We start from the raw sequence: 22,629 nt of genomic DNA on the forward strand, positions 1-22,629 counted from the left end.
GCTGTATGGTTCATTTAGCTATAGCTAGCAATTAGAAGTTCAAGGGGGGTCTGGGGGTGCAACCCCCAGGAGCTGCAGAATTTTGCAATTTAAAGGTTTGAAAATGCCTTAAAATTGATGCTAAATTTTAAAGTAAAACTAGCTAGCAACTTGCAAATTTCCCTCCGAATTTCACAGGGAACCCATGCAGCATGGCCCCCCTTTAGCTAGGATATAATTACTATACAGTCACACAGCTATAATAAAAAGCTACACAGCTACAAAAGTACAGTATACTACTATACTGGTTTGTATGAAGTGAACGGATCATCACGTAAATACACTGGTGGACAGTCACGAGACCAATCAGTATTCGAAAATGGTGCGACGTGGGTGAGACTGAGAGTTTGCTTGATATCTCGACAGGACGAGTGGGTAGTTGAAGAGGAGTGATTTCTACTCAACATCTCATCCAGATGGCCACCATGTAAATATATGGGTGTACAGCTTCTTGCTGCGAATGAATCATCTGGTTTGTCACTGCCAGCCCTTCTCCCAGTAAAAGAAGCCAACAGAGACAAGCCAAGGAATGCTAATGATTATTTCATGAAGATTGAATTGTGATATAAGTGTGCTGGTTTAGAATCAAAAAAAGCACCTGTCTTACACGTGATAAATGCCAACTGTCAGCACACGTGATACTGTACGTAGAACCCAGTCATTTCTGTACAAAACGATACGAATGCTATGCTGTACTGTAAGGTAATTGGAGGTACTATACGTGTAGTTCTGTGCTTTAGTTAGGCTGAGAAACTAGGTAACTACTCGTGTCATGCATTTTCAATAACATCTGTAAAATGGTACGTAGCTACATGTAGATGTGATCGTCCAAAGATTGCATGAGAGTATAAATGTAGTTCGAGCTGATCAGCTAGTTGGTTCAACTCCAGATTATTGGTCCGGCTCAGGCCTGACCAACCGGACCGTCTCCTCTGGCCTTGCAAATGTATGGGCACCTAATAAACACAGCTTGTCATTAACCTGATAGCTATAGAAGATGAATATCCAGACACTTTCATCATGGATGCATCTCTAGTTTTGTTAAGCCCACCATCTGTTATTATCTGATCACTTGTGCATAAGGAATCTCTACTGTACTTTTCACCTAGGCATAGTCAATTCTTACTGAGACATTTCAGAGGATGGGTCTCCAGCAATTCTGATCGATGGGTCACTTACAATGCCTCCTGGTGAATCAACGTTTTCTTGACTACACACACTATGGTTGTTATCATAATGGTGGATATTTTGAATAGATTCAGCAGCAGGATAGGTATTGCTTGCACGGTTTGGATTATAGCCTTCCAAATGTGACTTTGAAAAAGATTGACTCTTTACTTCCTAGAATTGTTCTTCAGAAGGTATGTTATTTTTGAAATTTCCACTATGATATAAGGGCCAAGCCACTTGTCTTCCATTTTCTTTCTCTTCCTGGTTTTTTGTTGCATAATCTGTCTAAGAACCTTGTCTCCAATCTTAATCCATATTCCATGATTTCTTTATTTTGGGCATATTGTGCAACCTTGCTGTTCCTCTGTGTCTTTGAAAAAAATGGGCTTCTGTTTTTTCAAACAGTTTCTTGACAAACTGGTCAATTATACACACGAAAATCATTCAAAATATCATCTAGGTGATTACAATTAGCTTTTTCTGCTTCAAAAGGAAAGCATGCATTTCTCCCATACAGTAAATTGAAGGTGTGTATTTAGTAGATGCTTGCACACTGCATATAGGTAACAGAATCCAGATATTTGTCCCTGTCATCTCAATTAGTTTGGAATAGATCATTTATAATGGCCACAAAATTTGACAATAATTGATGAGACTACCAAAACTGTGTGCTTAAGTGAATTTTGTGTGTAGACAGATAAGACATACCTCTTCATTGTTGGTTTGTTTTTTCATCAAGTCTGCTGGATTGTGGATGGTATGCTGCAGTAACTCTCTCATCTTCACATCAAATGATCTTGCAGTGCTCCATTTGTCTACACAATAAAATTGTGGAACCAGGTTTATGCACATACCTACATATTTCAATTATCTGGTTAACAAACTCTTTTTCTTGGTCAGATATAATGTGTACTGGGGCTCCTTGTCTACAATAAATCTTATCCCTTTAGCAACTGAATTAGCTGACCTGTCTTCAATTGGAGCTGCTTCAACATACTTACTGAAGTAATCTGTCATGGTTAAAACATTGGTGACCCTCGGAGGAAGTTGATCTGAATGGTCCAATTAAATCCATCCCAATTAACCAAGTATCATAATTGAGGTTTTACGATGATTGGCTGCAACTCAGTCAATGGGGGGCTTTCCACTGGCAATGGCCAGAAAATTTAATCTGTCCAAAATTATAAGTTGGACATACATAAAGTAATGGTACAGTAGGACATGCTTAATAGCTACATGTAAAACATAGCAAAATGATAGACTATGGTGATAATAGCTAAGCAAAGATGTATGATATCACAGCTAGTATAGTACTGTTATAGCTATTATAATATAATAGCAGCTATAACAGTATATATATATTCTATATATGCTATCATTTTGCTATGTTTTATGAATATTAAGCTTATGCTTATTTCAATTTCTTTGTAATAATCAGGCCAGTAGTATCACTCTTTGATTTTTCTATGGTAGCATCTCTGCTTTTGTGTCCACCAGCAGTCAAGAAAAACTCAATCTGTCTCATTTTGTTCTCTACACTAATCAATCAAATTTTGTTCCATCTGTGGCTATTTCTTGATAATACAGTTTTTCCTTGACTATTCCTTAGCTTTTACAACTCCTTAAAACGGACTTCGTTTACTTAGCCAGGGAGGTGTGCTATTCCATAGCCAAAAATGGCATCGTACTGTTCATCCTGCATTCAATGACTAGAAGTAGCTAGCTACATAGCTATAACTAGTACGCATTAGACTCTGATTAGAGATGGGCAATTATTCAATTATCGTGATAATTGTGATTATTTTATTGTCATGCAATAATCGTGATAGAGAAATATTTGTAAATTTCAATGTACCATTAATTGACAATTCAAAATGTGTTTAGTATTTTTCATTACAAGAGTTGAGTGGAGAATAATTGTGATATTTGTTTGTGACAATAATTGTATAGCAAAATATTAATATCACCCATCACTAGTACACATATGTACTTGCTAGATGACTAGTGGCTAACTATATAGCTATACTCAAAACCAAGCTCAAAACTGAATCAGCGTCTACACTACAGCAACTGAGGGCAGTGCACTGACCAGCTAACTATAAAATTTCCATAAGATCTTTTAGAATTATTGAAAGCCCTTCCCACAGCACTGAAAATCTCTCAACACTTCAGAAGGCGCTTGCTGCTCTTGTTAGCAAAATGTAATAATTCCAGGCCAGTAGTTGTTGCATTGCACACTAACTAAACTAATAGCAAGCTTTAACGCATGTATTTATCGATGACTTTCATGAACTAATCATGGGCTAGGCATACCAGTGGGAAACACTGATCCCTAGTGATTTGTGTGGGGTGAAACACAATTCTCAGGGAAACAAATTACTGTCACACCAGTTCTGGATCTGACGTCACACTGTGACGTAACTAGACTTTGTGGCTTAATATTTCAGTAGAACAGCATAATTGAATTATTATTAATAAGGTGTTTTTGTGCATTGCATGATACAAACAGCATATTGAATTTTCCATTTCAGTGGACCTTTAACTTTTAGTTTCTCATCATCACCCTGCATTACCATATTCCTTACCGCATCAATAAATTTTTGTAGCTGTTGAGTATAGGTGGATGAATGAGAAACTAAAATTTAGTTTATTTGCTCAGCTATGTATTGGCATCCATTTAACATAACACAACAAGCACTCGGATTAAAAGATTTAACCATGTTACATGTTATATGGCTACAAGTAGCTGGTATTTGTGACCACTCAATTATTAAAAAATCCATTATTGTTTCATCGCTAGTGATACCATTACATACTTGTAGGTCCAATCCTGCCTGCTGGGAGGTGGTTATGGTGGACGCACATGTCCTCACCTTCAGTGCCTCACTCTACTGAAGAAGCTCTGCAATAGTCCCAGTCTTGTCTACCCTAAAGAAGATGAGCCTGCTGATATCAAGGTTGTGTGTGTGTGTGTGTGTGTGTGTGTGTGTGTGTGTGTGTGTGTGTGTGTGTGTGTGTGTGTGTGTGTGTGTGTGTGTGTGTGTGTGTGTGTGTGTGTGTGTGTGTGTGTTAAAGGACCTCTTCTCTTCAAAAATGAAACTGCTGTGCTTTGAGAGAGAGAGAAGAGTCCAGTGAGAGAGCTATTTGAGCATGCATGATGTAGTGCTAAATACAAAGTTACACATTTCTCCATACTTGAAAAACACCTTGTTCCTCGAAGGGTTTTTAGATTAATAATTACTTAATGTTGCTTGTAGTACTAACATGCGTACTGTGTTTTGTTACTGATGTAGGATTTATCACTTGGTAACCTGTTTCCTCCTGACTGGAACGATGATAATTTTGTTGATTGTGGTAAACTGCAAGTGGTGGACAAGATGTTGTACAAGTTACACTCTCTGCTACCATCTAAAGATAAGATAGTGCTTGTCTCAAATTTCACTAAGGTGTGTGCCCGTATGTGTACCATTCCTCCTTCGTCTTTATCTATCTCCCTTCTACCATACTATCATACTCTAAACAAGACACAATATTCTTTGTATTTAACATTGCATGCATGTGCGTTGCTGTAAATGTAGCTGAATATATCCCATATACACCTTTAGCTATTGGTTGACTGTTATTAATGCAGACATGGCTGGCTTCACTTTAAACCTCAATTCTGAGATGGTTGCTTTCAATGTTTTGTGTTGCTGCAATGTGACCCATTTTATTCTGATACAGACGTTGGACCTACTACAACGATTGTGTGAGCTGAGACATTACAAGTTCCTCAGGCTTGATGGCAGTACTGCAGTTGATAGGAGACTAGAACTGGTGGATAGGTTTAACAATGGATACTGTAATGAGAGTAAGTGGTTAACTGATTGTATATTACACTACCTGATTAATTCAACCCTTTAGCTGTATTCTTGCTCAGTTCAAAAGCTGGTGGAGTGGGGCTCAATTTAGTTGGGGCCAGTCAACTTATCCTTTACGACATTGAGTGGAATCCAGCCAATGACATTCAGGTATTTGTGGTGCAATAGCCACACCCACTAACAATATCCCCTCAGGCCATGGCCAGAGTGTGGAGGGATGGTCAGAAGAAAAAGGTGTTCATCTACAGGCTTCTTACCACTGTGAGTAGTGCCTATCATGTGTATGTTGTATTATTTATTTGTTATATTCCTGCCTCTTAGGGGTCTGGGTCAAAATTTTCTGACCCTATTGATGTGCCTGCATTAGGCAGGACATACTGTACTGTATATGAGGGATCATGGAGGTTTGTACTTTGTTTGACCAGAAACTGGCCTCACAATACTTTCATGGTACCTTGGAAGTGGTTAGGTAGAATCAAACTTGTCAGAGCAGCCAAAATTGCTTCTGATAAGTTGCTATGGAATTTTTTTTTTTTAAATTATCTAACTGAATTTCTACTGAGTGACTGACTAACTGCCTGCCTTCCTGATACCTTCAGACAACAATAACAGCCGAGGGTACAGGCTTGGTTTTTTAACAGTTAGACGTTGTTTCAGCTAAACAGGTACCTTTTGGCATACCACAGTACATATAATGCATGCATTATGAGCTTACTTTTGTCCTCCTCTGTGTTCATTTCTTTTCACTGACAGCACCAAGGTGTTGATTCATGGTAGCATGTTAGGGCTTACCTCTGCTGGCTATCATGTTTATAATGGGAATTGTCCCTTGTTTTTGTTGTGACTGGATTGATTGCAGAGGTGCTTCTTGTACTGTTTGTCATTTGCAACACTGTGTAATGGGCTGAACATAGCTGAAAATGAAACATGATAGCCACTTCACTTTATGGTTGGGACATGCATTAAGATGCAAAAATATTTCTAGTGCCATTCTTTCTTTTGAGATGGTATGTATGAGTTCTCCGGTTGTAATTACATATGTTACAAAAAAGTAAACTGATTTTTAAACTAAGCATTTCCTATGTTGATTTTTCATGTATTCATTAATTATCACCTTCCTATGTAGGGTACAGTGGAGGAGAAGATCTACCAGCGACAAGTGAGCAAGTTGGGCTTAAGTGAAGCAGTGGTAGATACCGACCAGTCACTTCACACTACCTCATTCTCTAAGGAGGAGCTCAAAGTATTTCTGTCTTGTGTGTATGTATGTGATATGGTCTCTTACAGGACTTGTTCAGTCTGGATGAGTCAACAATGTGTAACACTCATGACTTGTTGAATTGTACTTGTTTACAGGTGAGTGGAACCCCTTAATAAGGACACCCTGAAATTAATAATTTTATGTGAATAAATATATGGATTCCTTAAGGCTCTTGAAATCAGGACAGCTCACTATTGGATACACTTAGCTTGGTCCCAAGATGTCTAGAATGAGGGGGGGGGTCCATTTTACACTGCCATCTTAAGTGGTCAGACAGCATAATGAATAGGAGAATTTTGAACCACAGATTTGAATCTGAATATTAAACTTATTTCCAATTATATTTTGACTTCTGTTCATCCTCTGGCCTCTTCTACACACACACACACACACACACACACACACACACACACACACACACACACACACACACACACACACACACACACACACACACACACACACACACACACACACACACACACACTAACATGTGATATATGTTTCTGAAGGATCAACAAGCAGACACAAGCTGTTCAATGATCAACAATTGTACACAGGTAAAGTGATGGTGGTATAATTTTCATCCATCATCACATTTTACTATATTACAGTCCTCACTAAGTATGGATCATCTGTTACAGTGGACACATCATTCTACAGTTACTCCTATTGGAGATGTAAGTAAACAATCTGATCCAAAACAGCCAAGCTGTGAAAAAGGGTGCGACCTTCCAAAAATAGGCTAGTATGAAAAAAAGATGTGATATCATAGGTGGTGGCCAAGAAATGGCTGCGATAGTATTATGTCATTAATTTGTAATGTTACAAATTAAGTGACAGTATAATATCTTGCAGCCATTTCTTGGCTGCCACCTTTGATATCACATCTTTTTCATATGTACTTGTAACAATGTGACAAACTTATTATAACTGTATTTGTACTACAATAAGTAATTAATATGTATTATGGATGTTGTATGCATGCTCGTTGGACACGTTACTATTATTGGATTGGCTATTGTGTTTTGGTGTTGTTCTTGTTGCCAGTACGTGAACCCATCGTTACAGTGGTGACAGGAGTAGGATATTTTAGACGATCTGAAGACTAGCAATCAAGCTGTGGCGAACATTAGAACGGTACCTATAAAGCTGGAGTACGCTACTAAAACCTCAAGGAACTACCAATCCCAGTCTGCAAGGCACCAGTCACCTTCCACCAGTGACGTCAGGACATGCTGGTTATGTGGAGAAGTTGGATACCTGTGCCGACAATGTCCTTTAAATGATAACAGGCCAGGTGGGCGGCTGGCCGAGACCATAGATAACCCCCACTGACAAACAGAGGTTAGCAATACACCACTATCTATAAATAGCATTTAACAATGTGCCAACCAGACTTCTGGTTGATTTCGGCGCTGCCATGTCTGTGGTTCACTATAACATTGTACAGGGTAATCTAATCACCAGCAAGATGGTTTTGCAGTGAGTGCTAATGGTAGCCCACTAGACATTGTTGGGCAAACAGTTGTTACTGTAACTCTAGACAATTTTACTGTTAACCACAACTTCACAGTTGTCAACAATCTTACAGTGGACTGTTTACTGGGTGCTGATTTCTTGGAGCGTCATGCTGCCATATTGGATTGTGGGCGTAACACTTTAATGGTTGGTAGGGAAACCCAAATAGTCATTCCACTTACTCTCAAACATCAACCTGCACTTTCGAATGTATTGCAAACAGCTAACATTGTGGTACATGCTAAATGTGACTAGGAAATTCCACCTAGATTGTTAAAGCTTGTAATGGGGATGTTGGACATTTCTGATGTAACCTGTTCTGCAATTTTGATTGGACTGTTGGCTTCTCTTCCTGATAACTTGTGTGTTGCACGTTCTCTAAGCTTGGCACATCATAATGCAGGTTATGAACATCAGCCCATCACCTATCACAATCTATCAAGGGATGACCCTGGGCAAAGCAGTATCAGAGGACACCGTCCTCTTAGTGTCAGACAGCAAAACCCAAACCAAATCAGCTGTCTGTTTTGATAACCCCCAGCTTCCAGACTTATCAGAAGCCGAGAAGACTAGGCTGATCAGTTTGTTGACTGAATATTGTGATATTTTTGGTTCTGCTGAGGGCCCTAGTGGGTACACGTCAGTGGTTAAACATACCATACCCACTACCAGGATCACCGATTCGGCAGCCAATGAGGCGTCTTCCTGAAGCATTGAAGGGTACTGCTCAGAGTGAAGTTGAACGTATGCTAGACCAACATGTCATCTGCCCAAGTGCTAACCCTTGGTCATCGCCAGTTATAATGGTTAGGAAGAAGGATGGTTCATGACATTTCTGTATTGATTACAGAAAACTCAACTTAATGACCCACCATGATGCGCACCCACGGTATTGTACTTGGGACATGTTGTATCAGCTGATGGTGTCAAGCCTGACCCTCGCAAAGTGTCTGCTGTCTCAGATTTCCCTGCCCCAAATACTGTAAAGGAACTTAAGCAATTCCTTGGCCTGACAAACTATTACCGTAAATTTATCTACAACTATGCCAGCATTGCAGAGCCACTTCATAAATTGTTGAAAGGTAAAAAGAAGTTGTTTCATTGGACTACCAAGTGCCAAAATGCATTTGACATGCTGAAATCCAAGCTCACCACCTCCCTTATCCTTGGCTACCCCAACTTCACTTGTGCATTTGTCCTACACTCTGACGCATCGGACTGCTATTGGTGCTGTGTTTAGCCAACTCCAAGCTGATCAGGAAACTGTTATAAGTTACTGGAGCCGCCAATTAATGAAAGCTGAGCAGAACTACTCAACCATAGAACATGAAGCACTGGCTGTTGTAGGGACAGTGAAAGAATTCTACCCCTACTTCTATGATTTCTCTTTTGAGCTGATGACAGATCATGATCCTCTTACTTCACTAAAGGATCTCAGAGATGTTGGTAGCCATTTGACTAGATGGATGCTATACCTCCAACAGTTCAACTTTCATTCAAGCATAGACCTGGCAAACTTCATAACAATGCTGACACTATGTCAAGAATACCTTCAGCACAGCAATCCATTCTGCCAGTCTTGTACCAGATAACCAATCATGATGCCATCAAGACCGCCCAGCGAGGTAACCCTTCCCTGTCCGGTATCATCCAAGATTTAGGTCATGGACAACCCATTCCCTCCAACGTAACACCAGGCTTGAGGCATGCCTTTCTGAGGATGGCTTTTTGTGTAGAGTGTACCGGTATTCATCATCATCTGCTGGGAACACCCAGATTGTTAGTTTTCAACATTCTGTATTGCAGCAACTTCACAATCAGTCAGGCCATCTTGGAGTACACAAGACACTGGAGAAAGTTAAGGAGTGCTACTACTGGCCTGGTTACGAATCTGATGTCTCTACTTGGATCAGAGAATGTAAGCATTGCCAGCAATGTAAACCAGCACGCACCACTGGGTACTATCACTAGTGATTACCCATTTGAGAAGCTCTCGTGGGATATTATGGGGCCACTGCCACTATCTTCTGCTGAAAATTGATATAATATTATTGTGGTGAAAACAGACCTGTTTTCTAAGTGGGTAGAAGCATTCCCGGTTAAGTCAACTGATGCAGAAACCTTAGCAACATTTTTGATTGAGGTTGTTTGCAGGTTTGGAGTGCCTCATTACATCCATAGTGACCAAGGGGCTAATTTGATTGGTAATCTCGTGGCAGCAGTTGTGAACGTCTCAGAATTAAGCTGACTCACACAAGTGGTTATCACCCTCAAGGGAATGGTCAAGTAGAATGGTTCAATCGTACTTAGAATCAATGTTGTCAATGGTGGTCAATGATCACCAAACTGACTGGAATGTCCACTTTCCCAGAGTATTATTTGCATACCATACTTCCATCCATGATGCCACTGGCTTTAGCCCCTTCCATATCACTTTTGGTTGTTCGCCTACACTCCCAGTTTATGCTATGATTGGTAGCCTCCCACAACCAAACACTAAGAAATTGCCTGCATTCTTGGATGCTTTGCATTGTTCACTTACTTCTGCTTACCAGCCTGTGAGATGTCAAATTCAGTTAGCTCACCACCGCAACAAGCAGCGTTATGACAAAGGGAAACCGTATGTACCTTTTACAATTGGGTCTGGTTGTATGTCCCTGCTGTGGGTCTTGGACATACAAAGAAGCTCACATCACAATGGAGGGGACCTCACACTGTGATTGACTGATTTAATACATCCAACTACCATATCAGGCTAATTGGTTCTCTTAAAGAAATGGTGGTTCATCACAACTGGCTGAAGCTATGCTATGGGACACCACAAGGAGTCTCTGCTCCTTCTGGTACATCACCTGCTATCAGTCGCTTATACTCAGATGTAGTATGCCAATCTGTTCTAGAACCAGTTGGCGGGTATACCAGCTCAGCTAGCAATCCTCCACCTGACTCATACCCTACTGCTCCACATGACGCAACCCCCACTACTCGACCATTCCGAAGCTGTGGACCACCTACACGTTTTACTGACTATGTTCGCAATGAATAATTTGTGAGGACACAAAAGTCTGGAGGAGGAGTAGTGTAACAATGTGACAAACTTATTATAACTGTATTTGTACTACAGTAGGTAACTAATATGTATTATTGATGTTGTACGCATGTGCGTTGTACACGTTACTATTATTAGATTGGCTATTGTGTTTTGGTGTTGTTCCTGTCGCCAGTACGTGAACCCGTCGTTACATACTAGCAAGAGTTCATAATACACACACACACACACACACATATATATATATATATACTGAGGAGAGTATTCTACTCTCATATACCCCTGTAGAAGGGCATATCGTGAAGTTATGACATAACGACAAGATGTTGTGGTTTGTGATGTATGTGAAGCCATAAAACACACTAGTGAATAGTGTTTGTAGTGTGCTAAAAACCGTCATGCGAGCAGTTTTGTATCTAAGGGGCCAGCCGGTTTCATGGATGTATTTGATGACGGCTACTATCTTGAGCCTTCACCGGATAGTGGTGAACCAAGCAAGAAGTTTCAAGCAGTCTTACGGAAACAAGACCATTTTCTTGTTTTGCAAACTATTTGTCAATACAGTGTGGATACCCTGTCGTCTCTCACCCTCGAACAAACTTGTTCTAAATTACAAGGCCACACTTGCAGTGATGCAAGAGTATTTAGCGTGTGGATTAAAGTCACTGAGAATTACAAGGCCACACCTGCAGTGATGCAAGAGCATTTAGCATGCGGATTAAAGCCAATGAGCTACATTTTGTCATTACCTTTTTAAAAGGAGTGTTTTGTAAAACTTATGAAAGCTATTCAGCAGGTAGCTAAATGCTTTGTAGTTACACAGCAATTATTTCGGCATGCACAGCTGAAAAAGAACCACTTTTGTTGGCCACTGGAACGGTCAAACTCATAATTTTTCAGCTGTACACTATAATTCTGTGGCATGCATGGGTCTGTGTACGTGTGTCAGACTTAGCTAGCTATGCCATATTTAATTAAGAGCATTTTTATTTCACAGGTAAAGACAAGTACATCTTGTTTCAATTTCAGTGGCATAACAAGTACAGTCCACTGTTAGTGGAGGATGCGAATGAGTTGGAGTGTTTCCTGGCGATGAATCAACCAGAGAAATACAATTGGTTAGACGGAAGTGGATTGTTTTGTACAGTAGCTGTGAGACGAGCATTAACAGCATTGCAGCAAAAATCTTTATGCTTGTTTTTTTGTCTGAGGTATATAAGGAGTTACTGCACAATAGTTATCTTGCAATTTCAAGGCTGAGCAGGCTACTATAGATGTTTATTATAGATTTGGTGGTGTGACGCTGTCAAGTTTGCTGCATAATTGCTATAAAGCAATAAAATCCAGTACAACAAGCAACAAAGATGTAGTAGCAAACAAGATTCACATTCTCCATGTACTAAGAGCTGCTGAGAAGAATAGCGTGCCAGAATACCTAAAGTATAGAGATGAAGGTCATATGCATTTTCCCTGCAAAGAACTAATACCTTTCTTGAAAGAGGTTGATGTGTGTGTGTAAAAGGTATTGCTAATGAAACGAACTTCCAAGACTCATGGTGATAAACTTGTAAAAGTAACTGTGGACACTGTAAATAGTAAACCAGAGCTGAGAGAATCTTTTATAAATGTAGTAGCTACGCGTTTTAGTTATCCAGAAGAGTTAAATTCATCTGCAGTCTGATAAGTTTACAGCTAAGCTCTGCCACACTCAGATACAAGAATTTCTTGATTCATTTAAACATGCAACAGCAAGAAAGCAAGGAGAAGCTAGTGTGTCAGGCCAGAATTTACGAGATAAATTATTAACTCATTTAACGTTGGAAGTCTACTAATTCCACTACTATGATGCATGAATTATAAAGTAAAACTCAATTAAATTGTATTGTATTTATTTTGCTGTATATATATATATAGGTACATAACAACTGAAAGTATAGCTATATATGATATCAATACTTATTGCTGAGTTGGTTCATCACCATATTATTTTCTTTTCAGTAAGATTTCTGGAGTATGCAGCTTGTAATTACGGTAGTTGTAGTAACACTGTTTGTTGGATTAACTGTGCTGCTCTTGCTGTAACATAGTTAGCAGCATCTAGCTTTCCACCAGCCAATCTTTTGTACTGGCTAAACAATATTTCTACTGCACTACCTGAAAGACGTAGTGGGCTAATAAAATAACCAGGATGATGGTGCAGGAAGTCACTGCAAAATGTGTTAAACCCATACACATAAATTCTGAGCAGATCCCAAGCTGTAAGAAGTATATAAGTTCACGTTAAATAACAATATTACTGTGTAATATATTATACTCACTTTGTCATGCCAAGAAATGAGTGATAGGTATGGATGGTTCCATCTATCAGTACAGACACAGATTAAAGCTTGTAATACGCAATGTTAAGCATTGACCAGGGAACTGTGCCACTAGGTAAAAAATGAGTACCCTTTGTTAATAGATGTTAAGATCCTTGCATCCATACTGAAAATAGGATCATGGCTAAGAAATCCTCTCTCAAAGATGCAATGGCATGATTCCAAATATTGCAACGTGGTTTTTGTTTCTAAAATATCAGTAGGATCCTGACTGATGTAATGAAATAGCTCTCCCATTACTTGTTCTTGCTGTAAATCAAAAGGTATTGTCTATTTATTTGCATAAGAAAATATTAACTCATCACCTGCATGGCTGGTGAGACATTCAGTTTAGTCCAACTATCTCATATTATATGTGTTTCCCGTAATTTTGGTACCATTCTAGCTATTCCATTACTGACTCAGTGGCATTCTTGCTTTATGATGGTCTTCCAACCAAAATGGTTTTCATTCAATGTGAATTTCTTGTTACCTCCTTTACGAGAGGAATGAAGGGCATTGACATGTTCTTTAACTGTGTTCATGAGCAAAGAATTAAATTAATATTGAGGTGCATTAATTACCTGGTAACTTCGACAAATTAGCCAAAAAAAATTCTGAGGTGGATTGAAAGGGCTAATTAGTGAACCATGGCTTCACAGCATATGGGTCTTTTTGTTTTGTATCAAAGCCATAGGCACCCGAACAACTGTGGGTTGACTTAATCACAGTCATGTTGGCTGATGAACCATCACAGACTAATGCACTTGTTGTCAATCCATGTATCTAATAACAAAATTTATATAGAAACACAGCTATCAAGACACACGGTAGTGTGTCGTGCGGCCCAAGAAGCCGGCGCGTAACACCCGTGAGTATATTGACAGGAAGAAAGAAAACGCAATTTTCGCACCTCCGTAGCTCTGTGCTTCTTTGATGAAACAAGACGATTTTTGCTGTGGACATTCCCTCCAACTGCAGCACTCCACATTCCAAATTTGAGCGAAATCGCTTCGCGCGTTCCCGAGATATGCGACTTCAAAAATTGGCTCAGTTTCTTCGTTTTTTTTCTTCTTCTTATTTTTCTTTTTCTTGTCGCACACTTACAAAAATTGCTATAAAACTCGAACGCCATATCCGATTGCCTTGAAATTTGGCACACAGAAGGGGGATATAAAGGCACATCTCGGTACCAACTTTGGCTGGAATACGATAAACAGGCAAAGAGTTATGAGCGATTATTCACGAAAATTAACACCAATATGTTGTCACGCCTACAGGGTAAACCGCGTATGGGAAGAAGCTGAAAATCGGTGAGTGAATAGGTTAACTATTGAACCTCAAACCTTTTGTGGTTTGAAAGAAATCGAGCTAAAAAACAGGAAGATACAACGAAAAAACCAACAGTGTGTAACAATTACGCAATCGAAATTAGCTAATAAAAATAACGACTGCTTGCCACGCCTACCAGATAAACCGCTTGGGGTAATGCTTTGAAAATCGTTGTACAGATGGAGTAACCATCTTAGAAAGGCTCATCAATGGTGTAGAAGAATCAGACTTAAAGCCACGTAGTTATAACACGAAATCCAACTTGGTGCAGCAAGTGCGAGATCGAGATACTCTAATAGAGCAGTCATCCTAATAGAGCAGTCATCCTAATAGAGCAGTCACCCTGAAGAGAATTCAAGAGATCAGCTAGAAACAAGAAACATGTATAGAGATCAGCTACACACAAGTCACTCTGTAGAGAGATCAGCTAGAAGAAGTTACCTTGTAGGGAGTTCATGCTACTATGGAAATGGATAGTTCAGCTAGAAAAAATCACCTTGTATAGAGTTCAGCTACAAAGAAACCACCATGTACAGAGTTCAGCTACAAACAAATCGCCCTGTGGAGAGATCAATAGAAGAAGTTACCTTGCAGAGAGTTCAGCTACAAAGAAACCATCATGTAGAGAGTTCAGCTACAAACAAATCTCCCTGTAGAGAGATTAGCTAAAAGAAGTTACCTTGTAGAGAGTTCAGCTACAAAGAAACCATCATGTAGAGAGTTCAGCTACAAACAAATCTCCCTGTAGAGAGATCAGCTAGAAGAAGTTACCTTGTAGAGAGTTCAGCTTCAAACAAATTACCCTGTAGAAAGATCAGCTAGAAGAGGTCACCTTGTAGAGAGTTCAGTTACAAAGAAACCACCATGTAGAGAGCTCAGCTACAAACTAGTGACTTTGTAGAGACATCAGCTAGAAGAAGTTACCTTGTAGAGAGTTCAGCTACAAACAAATCACCCTGTAGAGAGATCAGCTAGAAGAAATTACTTTGGTGAGAGTTCAGTTACAAAGAAACCACCACGTAGAGAGTTCAGCTACAAAGAAACCACCACGTAGAGAGTTCAGCTGCAAAGAAATCACCCTGTATAAAATTCTGCCACAAGCAAATTGCCCTGTAGAAAGATCAGTTAGAAGAAGTTACCTTGTAGATAAGATCTCCCTGTAGAGAGATCAGCTAGAAGAAAGTACCTTGTAGAGAGTTCAGCTACAAAGAAACCACCATGTAGAGAGTTCAGCTGCAAAGAAATCACCCTGTAGAAAATGCAGCCACAAACAAATTGCCCTGTAGAAATATCAGTTAGAAGAAGTTACCTTTTAGAGAGTTCAGCTACAAAGAAACCACCCTGTAGAGAGATCAGCTAGAAGAAGTTACCTTGTAGATCGTTCAGCTACAAACAAATCACCCTGTAGAGAGGTCAGCTAGAAGAAGTTACCTTGTAGAGAGTTCAGCTACAAAGAAACCACCATGTAGAGAGTTCAGCTGCAAAGAAATCACCCTGTATAAAATTCTGCCACAAACAAATTGCCATGTAGAAAGATCAGTTAGAAGAAGTTACCTTGTAGAGAGTTCAGCTACAAAGAAACCATTTTGTAAAGAGCTCAGATGCAAACAAATCACCTGTACAGAATTCAGCTATGAACAAATCACCCTGTAGAGAGATCAGCTAGAAGAAGTTACCTTGTAGATAGTTCAGCTACAAACAAATCTCCCTGTAGAGAGATCACCTTGTAGAGAGTTCAGCTACAAAGAAACCACCATGTAGAGAGTTCAGCTGCAAAGAAATCACCCTGTAGAAAATTCTGCCAGAAACAAATTTCCCTGTAGAAAGATCAGTTATAAGAAGTTACCTTTTAGAGAGTTCAGCTACAAAGAAACCATTCTGTAAAGAGTTCAGCTGCAGACAAATCACCTGTACAGAATTCAGCTACGAACAAATCATCCTGTAGAGAGATCAGCTAGAAGAAGTTACCTTGTAGATAGTTCAGCTACAAACAAATCTCCCTGTAGAGAGATCAACTAGAAGAAATTACCTTGTAGAGAGTTCAGCTACAAAGAAACCATCATTTAGAAAGTTCAGCTTCAAACAAATCACCTGTAGAGAGTTCAGCTACAAACAAATCTCCCTGTAGAGAGATCAGCTAGAAGAAGTTACCTTGTAGATAGTTCAGCTGCAAACAAATCTCCCTGTAGAGAGATCAGCTAGAAGAAATTACCTTGTAGAGAGTTCAGCTACAAAGAAACCATCATTTAGAAAGTTCAGCTTCAAACAAATCTCCCTGTAGAGAGATCAGCTAGAAGAAGTTACCTTGTAGAGAGTGAAGCTACAAACAAATCATCCTATTGAAAGATCAGCTAGAAGAAGTCACCTTGTAGAAATTTCAGTTACAAAGAAACCACCATGTAGAGAGTTCAGCTACAAACTAGTCACCTTGTAGAGACATCAGCTAGAAAAGTTACCTTGTATAGAGTTCAGCTACAAACAAATCTCCCTGTAGAGAGATCAGCTAGAAGAAATTACCTTGTAGAGAGTTCAGCTACAAAGAAACCATTCTGTAAAGAGCTCAGCTGCAAACAAATCACCTGTACAGAATTCAGCTCCAAACAAATCACCCTGTAGAGATATCAGCTAGAAGATATTACCTTGTAGATAGTTCAGCTACAGACAAATCACCCTGTAGAAAGATCAGTTAGAAGAAGTTACCTTTTAGAGAGTTCAGCTACAAAGAAACCATTCTGTAAAGAGCTCAGCTGCAAACAAATCACCTGTACAGAATTCAGCTACAAACAAATCACCTGTAGAGAGTTCAGCTACAAACAAATCTCCCTGTAGAGAGATCAGCTAGAAGAAGTTACCTTGTAGAGAGTGAAGCTACAAACAAATCACCCAATTGAAAGATCAGCTAGAAGAAGTCACCTTGTAGAAAGTTCAGTTACAAAAAGAAACCACCATGTAGAGAGTTCAGCTACAAACTAGTCACCTTGTAGAGACATCAGCTAGAAAGTTTACCTTGTAGAGAGTTCAGCTACAAAGAAACCATTCTGTAAAGAGCTCAGCTGCAAACAAATCACCTGTACAGAATTCAGCTACAAACAAATCACCCTGTAGAGAGATCAGCTAGAAGAAATTACCTTGTAGATAGTTCAGCTACAAACAAATCACCCTGTAGAAAGATCAGTTAGAAGAAGTTACTTTGTAGAGAGTTCAGCTACAAAGAAACCGTAAAGAGCTCAGCTGCAAACAAATCACCTGTACAGAATTCAGCTACAAACAAATCACCCTGTAGAGAGATCAGCTAGAAGAAGTTACCTTGTAGATAGTTCAGCTACAAACAAATCACCCTGTAGAGAGATCAGCTAGAAGAAATTACCTTGTAGAGAGTTCAGCTACAAAGAAACCATCATATAGAGAGTTCAGCTGCAAAGAAAACACCACTGCCCAAATTTCAAGGCAATAGCTCCTTCCAATCTGAAGTTATCAATTGTCAAAGTTGGCAAATTGGATGTGTGGAAGGCCCCTTTTCGCAAATCCGGTCACATATGTATTATATGTGACCGGATTTACGAAAAAGGGTCTTCCACACACATCCAATTCTATGAACTTGAATGACCATACCTTTGTGCTCAAAGAAGATACTAACCTGAAATTTTGTTCATGCATTAACCTATGTTGTTACTCATCACTGTCCAAATTTCAAGGCAATACTATTTTCCTATCTGACATTATGAACTGCCAAAGTTCGTAAATTGGATGTGTGTGGAAGACCCCTTTTCGCAAATCCGGTCACATATATATAATTTGTACATTTACTTCATCTTTTCTTCTTCCTGTAGTAAAGAAAAAAACATAGGTTAAAAAATTCCCAAAGCTGGCCATAGGCCGGCTTTGGGGTATACAAATACAAAAAGAAATGAAATCTAATCCAAAACAGCCAAGCTGTAAAAATAGTGTGCGGCCCTCAGAAAGGCTATGGTGAAAAAAGATGTGAAATCCAAGGTGGCGGCCAAGAAATGGCTGTGATGGTAGGTTAATGGTAAAAATTTTAATAATGACAATTCAGGTAAATTTTGTGAAGCGGCACAAAAATTCACCTGAATTGTTGTTATTAAAATTTTTACCATTAACCTACCATCACAGCCATTTCTTGGCCGCCACCTTGGATTTCACATCTTTTTTCACCATAGCCTTTCTGAGGGCCGCACACTATTTTTACAGCTTGGCTGTTTTGGATTAGATATATATATGTGGGACTATACTAATGTTAAACACATGCATACATACTGCACACATACATATGCAGTGATACTACATAAAAATACATACACATATTGATTACCTGAAACAGTTAAATAGTGTCAAACAGACAAACTTGGCTGAAAAAACCTCAGCAGTAGAATAATATGGGTGTATTACAGTATATCAAACTCTGAGGTCAAGTCTCTCCAAAGAAATTGCAGGATGTAAGATGTTTGCTTGACTTTTCCATCTCTGCTAAACTGTTGGTATAAGTCATGAAGGGACACCTGGTCTTCTGCAGTCATTGCTAAGCCAACGATTTTCTGACTTCGTGAACTCCATAGCAAACGCAATATTACTTTAACTTCATCAAAAATGAGAACTCCATTACCCATTGGCATCTGCTTGCCAGATACACTGCACTGTTTCTAATACATACACAAGCCTGTTCACCGATGGATTCCCAGGTAGAGCCTCCTTCATGTAAAAAACAGCTGGTGTATGCCTGCATTGTGCTGCAGGATGGCAGTTTCAGGATACCAAAGCTTTTCAAAGCTTCATAAGCAGCTGGACTTCTAGAATAAACTGCCAAAGCTGTAAAAATCAATCATTATACAGTTACACCATACAGATTATATGCATGCATGAAGTATGTATATATTATATTTACAGAGTACATGCAGGGCTCCACTGCATGTGTTGCACAAACTCAAAACTGTGTTAAAATCTTCAATATAGAACTGAGCACCCAGTCTGCATGTGCAGCGTGTATATCCTCATTTGTCACCACCAAAAGTCTGGCTATACGCACATGTGTTCACCTATGTATATTCCAGTAAATAATGTGTTGCTGGAGACAAAGTCAGTATCATGAGTATGCAATATACTTCAACCTATTTATATGATAATAAGCATGAATTTACTTACCAATGCGAATTGTGACTAGATTCTAGCGATTACTACACTGACTGTTATCTATACGATGAAATAAATACATGCATTCAAATAGTATAGTATATATTAGCTACCATTCTTAATCTGATCCTTCATAAATTCCCTTCTCTACCTATCCATTAGCCAAACCTCTCTTAACGAATTCTCAACTTCATATGTAGCTGCTTCCTTGAGAACTGCACTTAGTTGTTCACTATCCTTCTCAACTTCTTCAACAATTTGACACATTTCGTCATGTTGTTCATCATCTAGCAAAACATCAGAGTCTGCATACTTGGCTAATTTGTCTTAAATGTTCGCTTATAAGTGTTGAGTTTTCGTTTCTCTCCACTAGTTAGAGACAAATAGTTTGAACCAGCTGCTTGCCGGTTTGCTCTCTTTGCAGGACTATCTAACAAGGATTTTCTTCTTTGATGTTCAAGATCACGACCTAATTGTTTACCAAAGCTACAGCATACTTCATCTGCTCCTTTTTCTTCAGTGGTAGCATTTTTTTGGAAGCTTAAACCACCAAAGACATCCTTTTACATGTACCTGGTGCTTCCATTATTCTGACTTGGGCAGAATGAAACCAGATTACTGTAGTACCTTTCCATGTACTCAGTATGACCAATCCCTGGACAGAACACGTAACCGTTACACTTAAGCAATGTATAACATTATAAACTCTTCTTCAGTAGCGAAATTTCCTTCCTCAATGGTGTTGAACAAAATTTGTGTGTAATACTGGTACTCTTCAGCTTTACAAGGAACAACTAGCCTCACACGGTAGACCTATCCAGCTGGAGGGCAGCTATGCATTTGTCCATGAGTAATTTCTAGTACACTGGCAGTGGCTCCATGTGTACTCCTGTGCAAGTTAGCCTTCAACTGAGGAAAACAGCTGCTTAATAAGTTTTCAAAATGTTGTAATGGTTTTCTTCACCAATATTTATCTCCAATAAGCTTCCCCTATACGTTGTGCTCACATCTGGCTGGTGCCACACTGTGTCGAACTGGCTTTAACAAGAAGTTGAATTTGAGCTAGAAAACTGCTCACACGTGATAGGACTCTTGGTAGAAACAAGTGGTGAGCTTGAAACTGGTGAGCTTGACACAGGTGAGTCAATCAAATCGTTCAGACACTGTGGGGGCATAGTGCTAAGGGGCGTATACCTTGGTGTAAAGAACGGAGAAGACATGCATGCACAGCCCCCAAACGTCTTCTGTAGCAAATTCTTCAATATAAGTCTCTGGGGACTAAAGTCCATTTCACTGTCTCTGAAGTTACCATGAATTCCGTTGCTATATGAGCAGTAACTATACTGCGAAGCACTATGATTTTATTAACGATATTATGTTCAATTAATGACATCATTAATTATACAAAGAGAAATGGGCGAACTTGGAAATGTTACATCATAACTTCACGATACGCCCTTCTACAGGGGTATATGAGAGTAGGATACTCTCCTCAGTATATAAATTATAAACTCTTGATACTAGCCTGTTTTAGGGGTTGCTCTTCTTGACACTATTTTACTAGTTGCCTGTGGCACCAGTACTGTAACTGCTAATAAGTTGTTTGAATGGCATTTGCCTCAATTCTAATGTTGTCAACAATCACAGAGATTATTCAGGGAAATTAATTGTATCTTTCAGATTTTTCTAATCATAGAAGTTTCTGCTGGAGGCTGTTGTGTTGGCTTATAATAATCTGCAAAACAAAAAAAAAAAAACTGTGATATGTAGTTGTTAAACACTTGCAAAAAAGATGTTTATACAAGGATGGGCAAACCACAAGGTGATGTTAGACATACTAGTAAAAATCCTATAGACATATACTAAAGTAGGAATTAAATGTCCATATGAGCCCATGAATGCAGATATTGATGGTTAAAGTACTGGTCATTGTCGAATCCATTGCACGTTGTGAAATTGTCACGGATTTTGGTTGCTGTGTTAACCGCAAAATCTGAAAATTACGTACCATGATAAATTCCGTGCGTACAGTATTAGAAACGTTTCAGGTTGCACTGAAGGCACTTTTGGGCTTGATTGTATGCTATCATGGTGTATGAAGGTGTATCCCTGATATACAGTACTGTCGTAAAGTACTATTTGATGTGCAGTGTATAATCTCTTAAATGTTATCTACTAGTATAAAGCTATCATCCTGTTCTTTCTTTTGTAGAGAGATCTCCTGGGAGCATTAGATGATGGAATAACATTCATATTTACTAATGAAGTAACTAATCATTAAAATATTTGTACATACTCATATATACTCATGAACAATGAATATCATGTTGATAATGCAAGGTATGGGGCTATGTACTTCAGAGAAAAGTACAAGTGTTCTGTAGCTAAATACTTGTGTACAAGACCAGTACCTATGTGTATCCTTTGGTTGGAACTTGCAAGTACAAACTGTATACAGTGGAATCTCGGTTATCCAGACCCCACTTATCCAGATTCTCGGTTAAGTGAACTACAGAAATGATTGCTCTATTAGAGTAGTGACTGTTCTATTAGGGTAGTTGATAATACTAAAAAAAATTTAAATGTTCTTTATCCTGTTTTATACACTGTTTCGAGATATGGACTTGTCAGACTTATGGACCACTCCTGGTTCCAAGGGGTTCAGATAACAGGTTCCACTGTAGGTGGAAGTTTTTAAAGGACATTTTTTGTGAGTGATATGACAGTTTCACGTTGATGAAAGTGTTTGATGTTTCATCAAGAATTCTAATGAAGTGTTTTTAGATGTATCACTTTTGATTGTGGCATCAGTAAGATGTCTTGTTCTCTGGAAATTTTGACAAAAACAATGCCTATAGAAAGTGTAACTAGTTACAAGGTACACTGTATCTT

At 39.0% G+C, this 22,629-nt stretch overlaps 1 protein-coding gene across 4 annotated transcripts in view; it reads left to right on the forward strand.

Annotated features, from left to right (window-relative positions):
• Positions 1-22,076, forward strand: part of LOC136244218 (DNA repair and recombination protein RAD54B-like) — a 41,230-nt gene extending 19,154 nt beyond the window's left edge. The window contains exons 19-28 of one of the 4 annotated variants that reach the window (XM_066035770.1): positions 4,032-4,166; positions 4,503-4,655; positions 4,933-5,059; positions 5,113-5,219; positions 5,265-5,330; positions 6,196-6,312; positions 6,357-6,425; positions 6,843-6,890; positions 6,945-7,074; positions 21,950-22,076. In XM_066035770.1, coding sequence (XP_065891842.1) covers positions 4,032-4,166; positions 4,503-4,655; positions 4,933-5,059; positions 5,113-5,219; positions 5,265-5,330; positions 6,196-6,312; positions 6,357-6,425; positions 6,843-6,890; positions 6,945-7,074; positions 21,950-21,975 — 978 coding nt within the window. In that variant the 3' untranslated portion in view covers positions 21,976-22,076. The remainder of the gene's footprint in view (positions 1-4,031; positions 4,167-4,502; positions 4,656-4,932; positions 5,060-5,112; positions 5,220-5,264; positions 5,331-6,195; positions 6,313-6,356; positions 6,426-6,842; positions 6,891-6,944; positions 7,075-21,949) is intronic. The other 3 variants (XM_066035772.1, XM_066035771.1, XM_066035773.1) reach the window with 3 other exon arrangements.
• Positions 22,077-22,629: the final 553 nt, after the last annotated feature.

Source organism: Dysidea avara, chromosome 14 (assembly GCF_963678975.1).
Source record: "Dysidea avara chromosome 14, odDysAvar1.4, whole genome shotgun sequence".
Lineage (NCBI taxonomy): Eukaryota > Metazoa > Porifera > Demospongiae > Dictyoceratida > Dysideidae > Dysidea > Dysidea avara.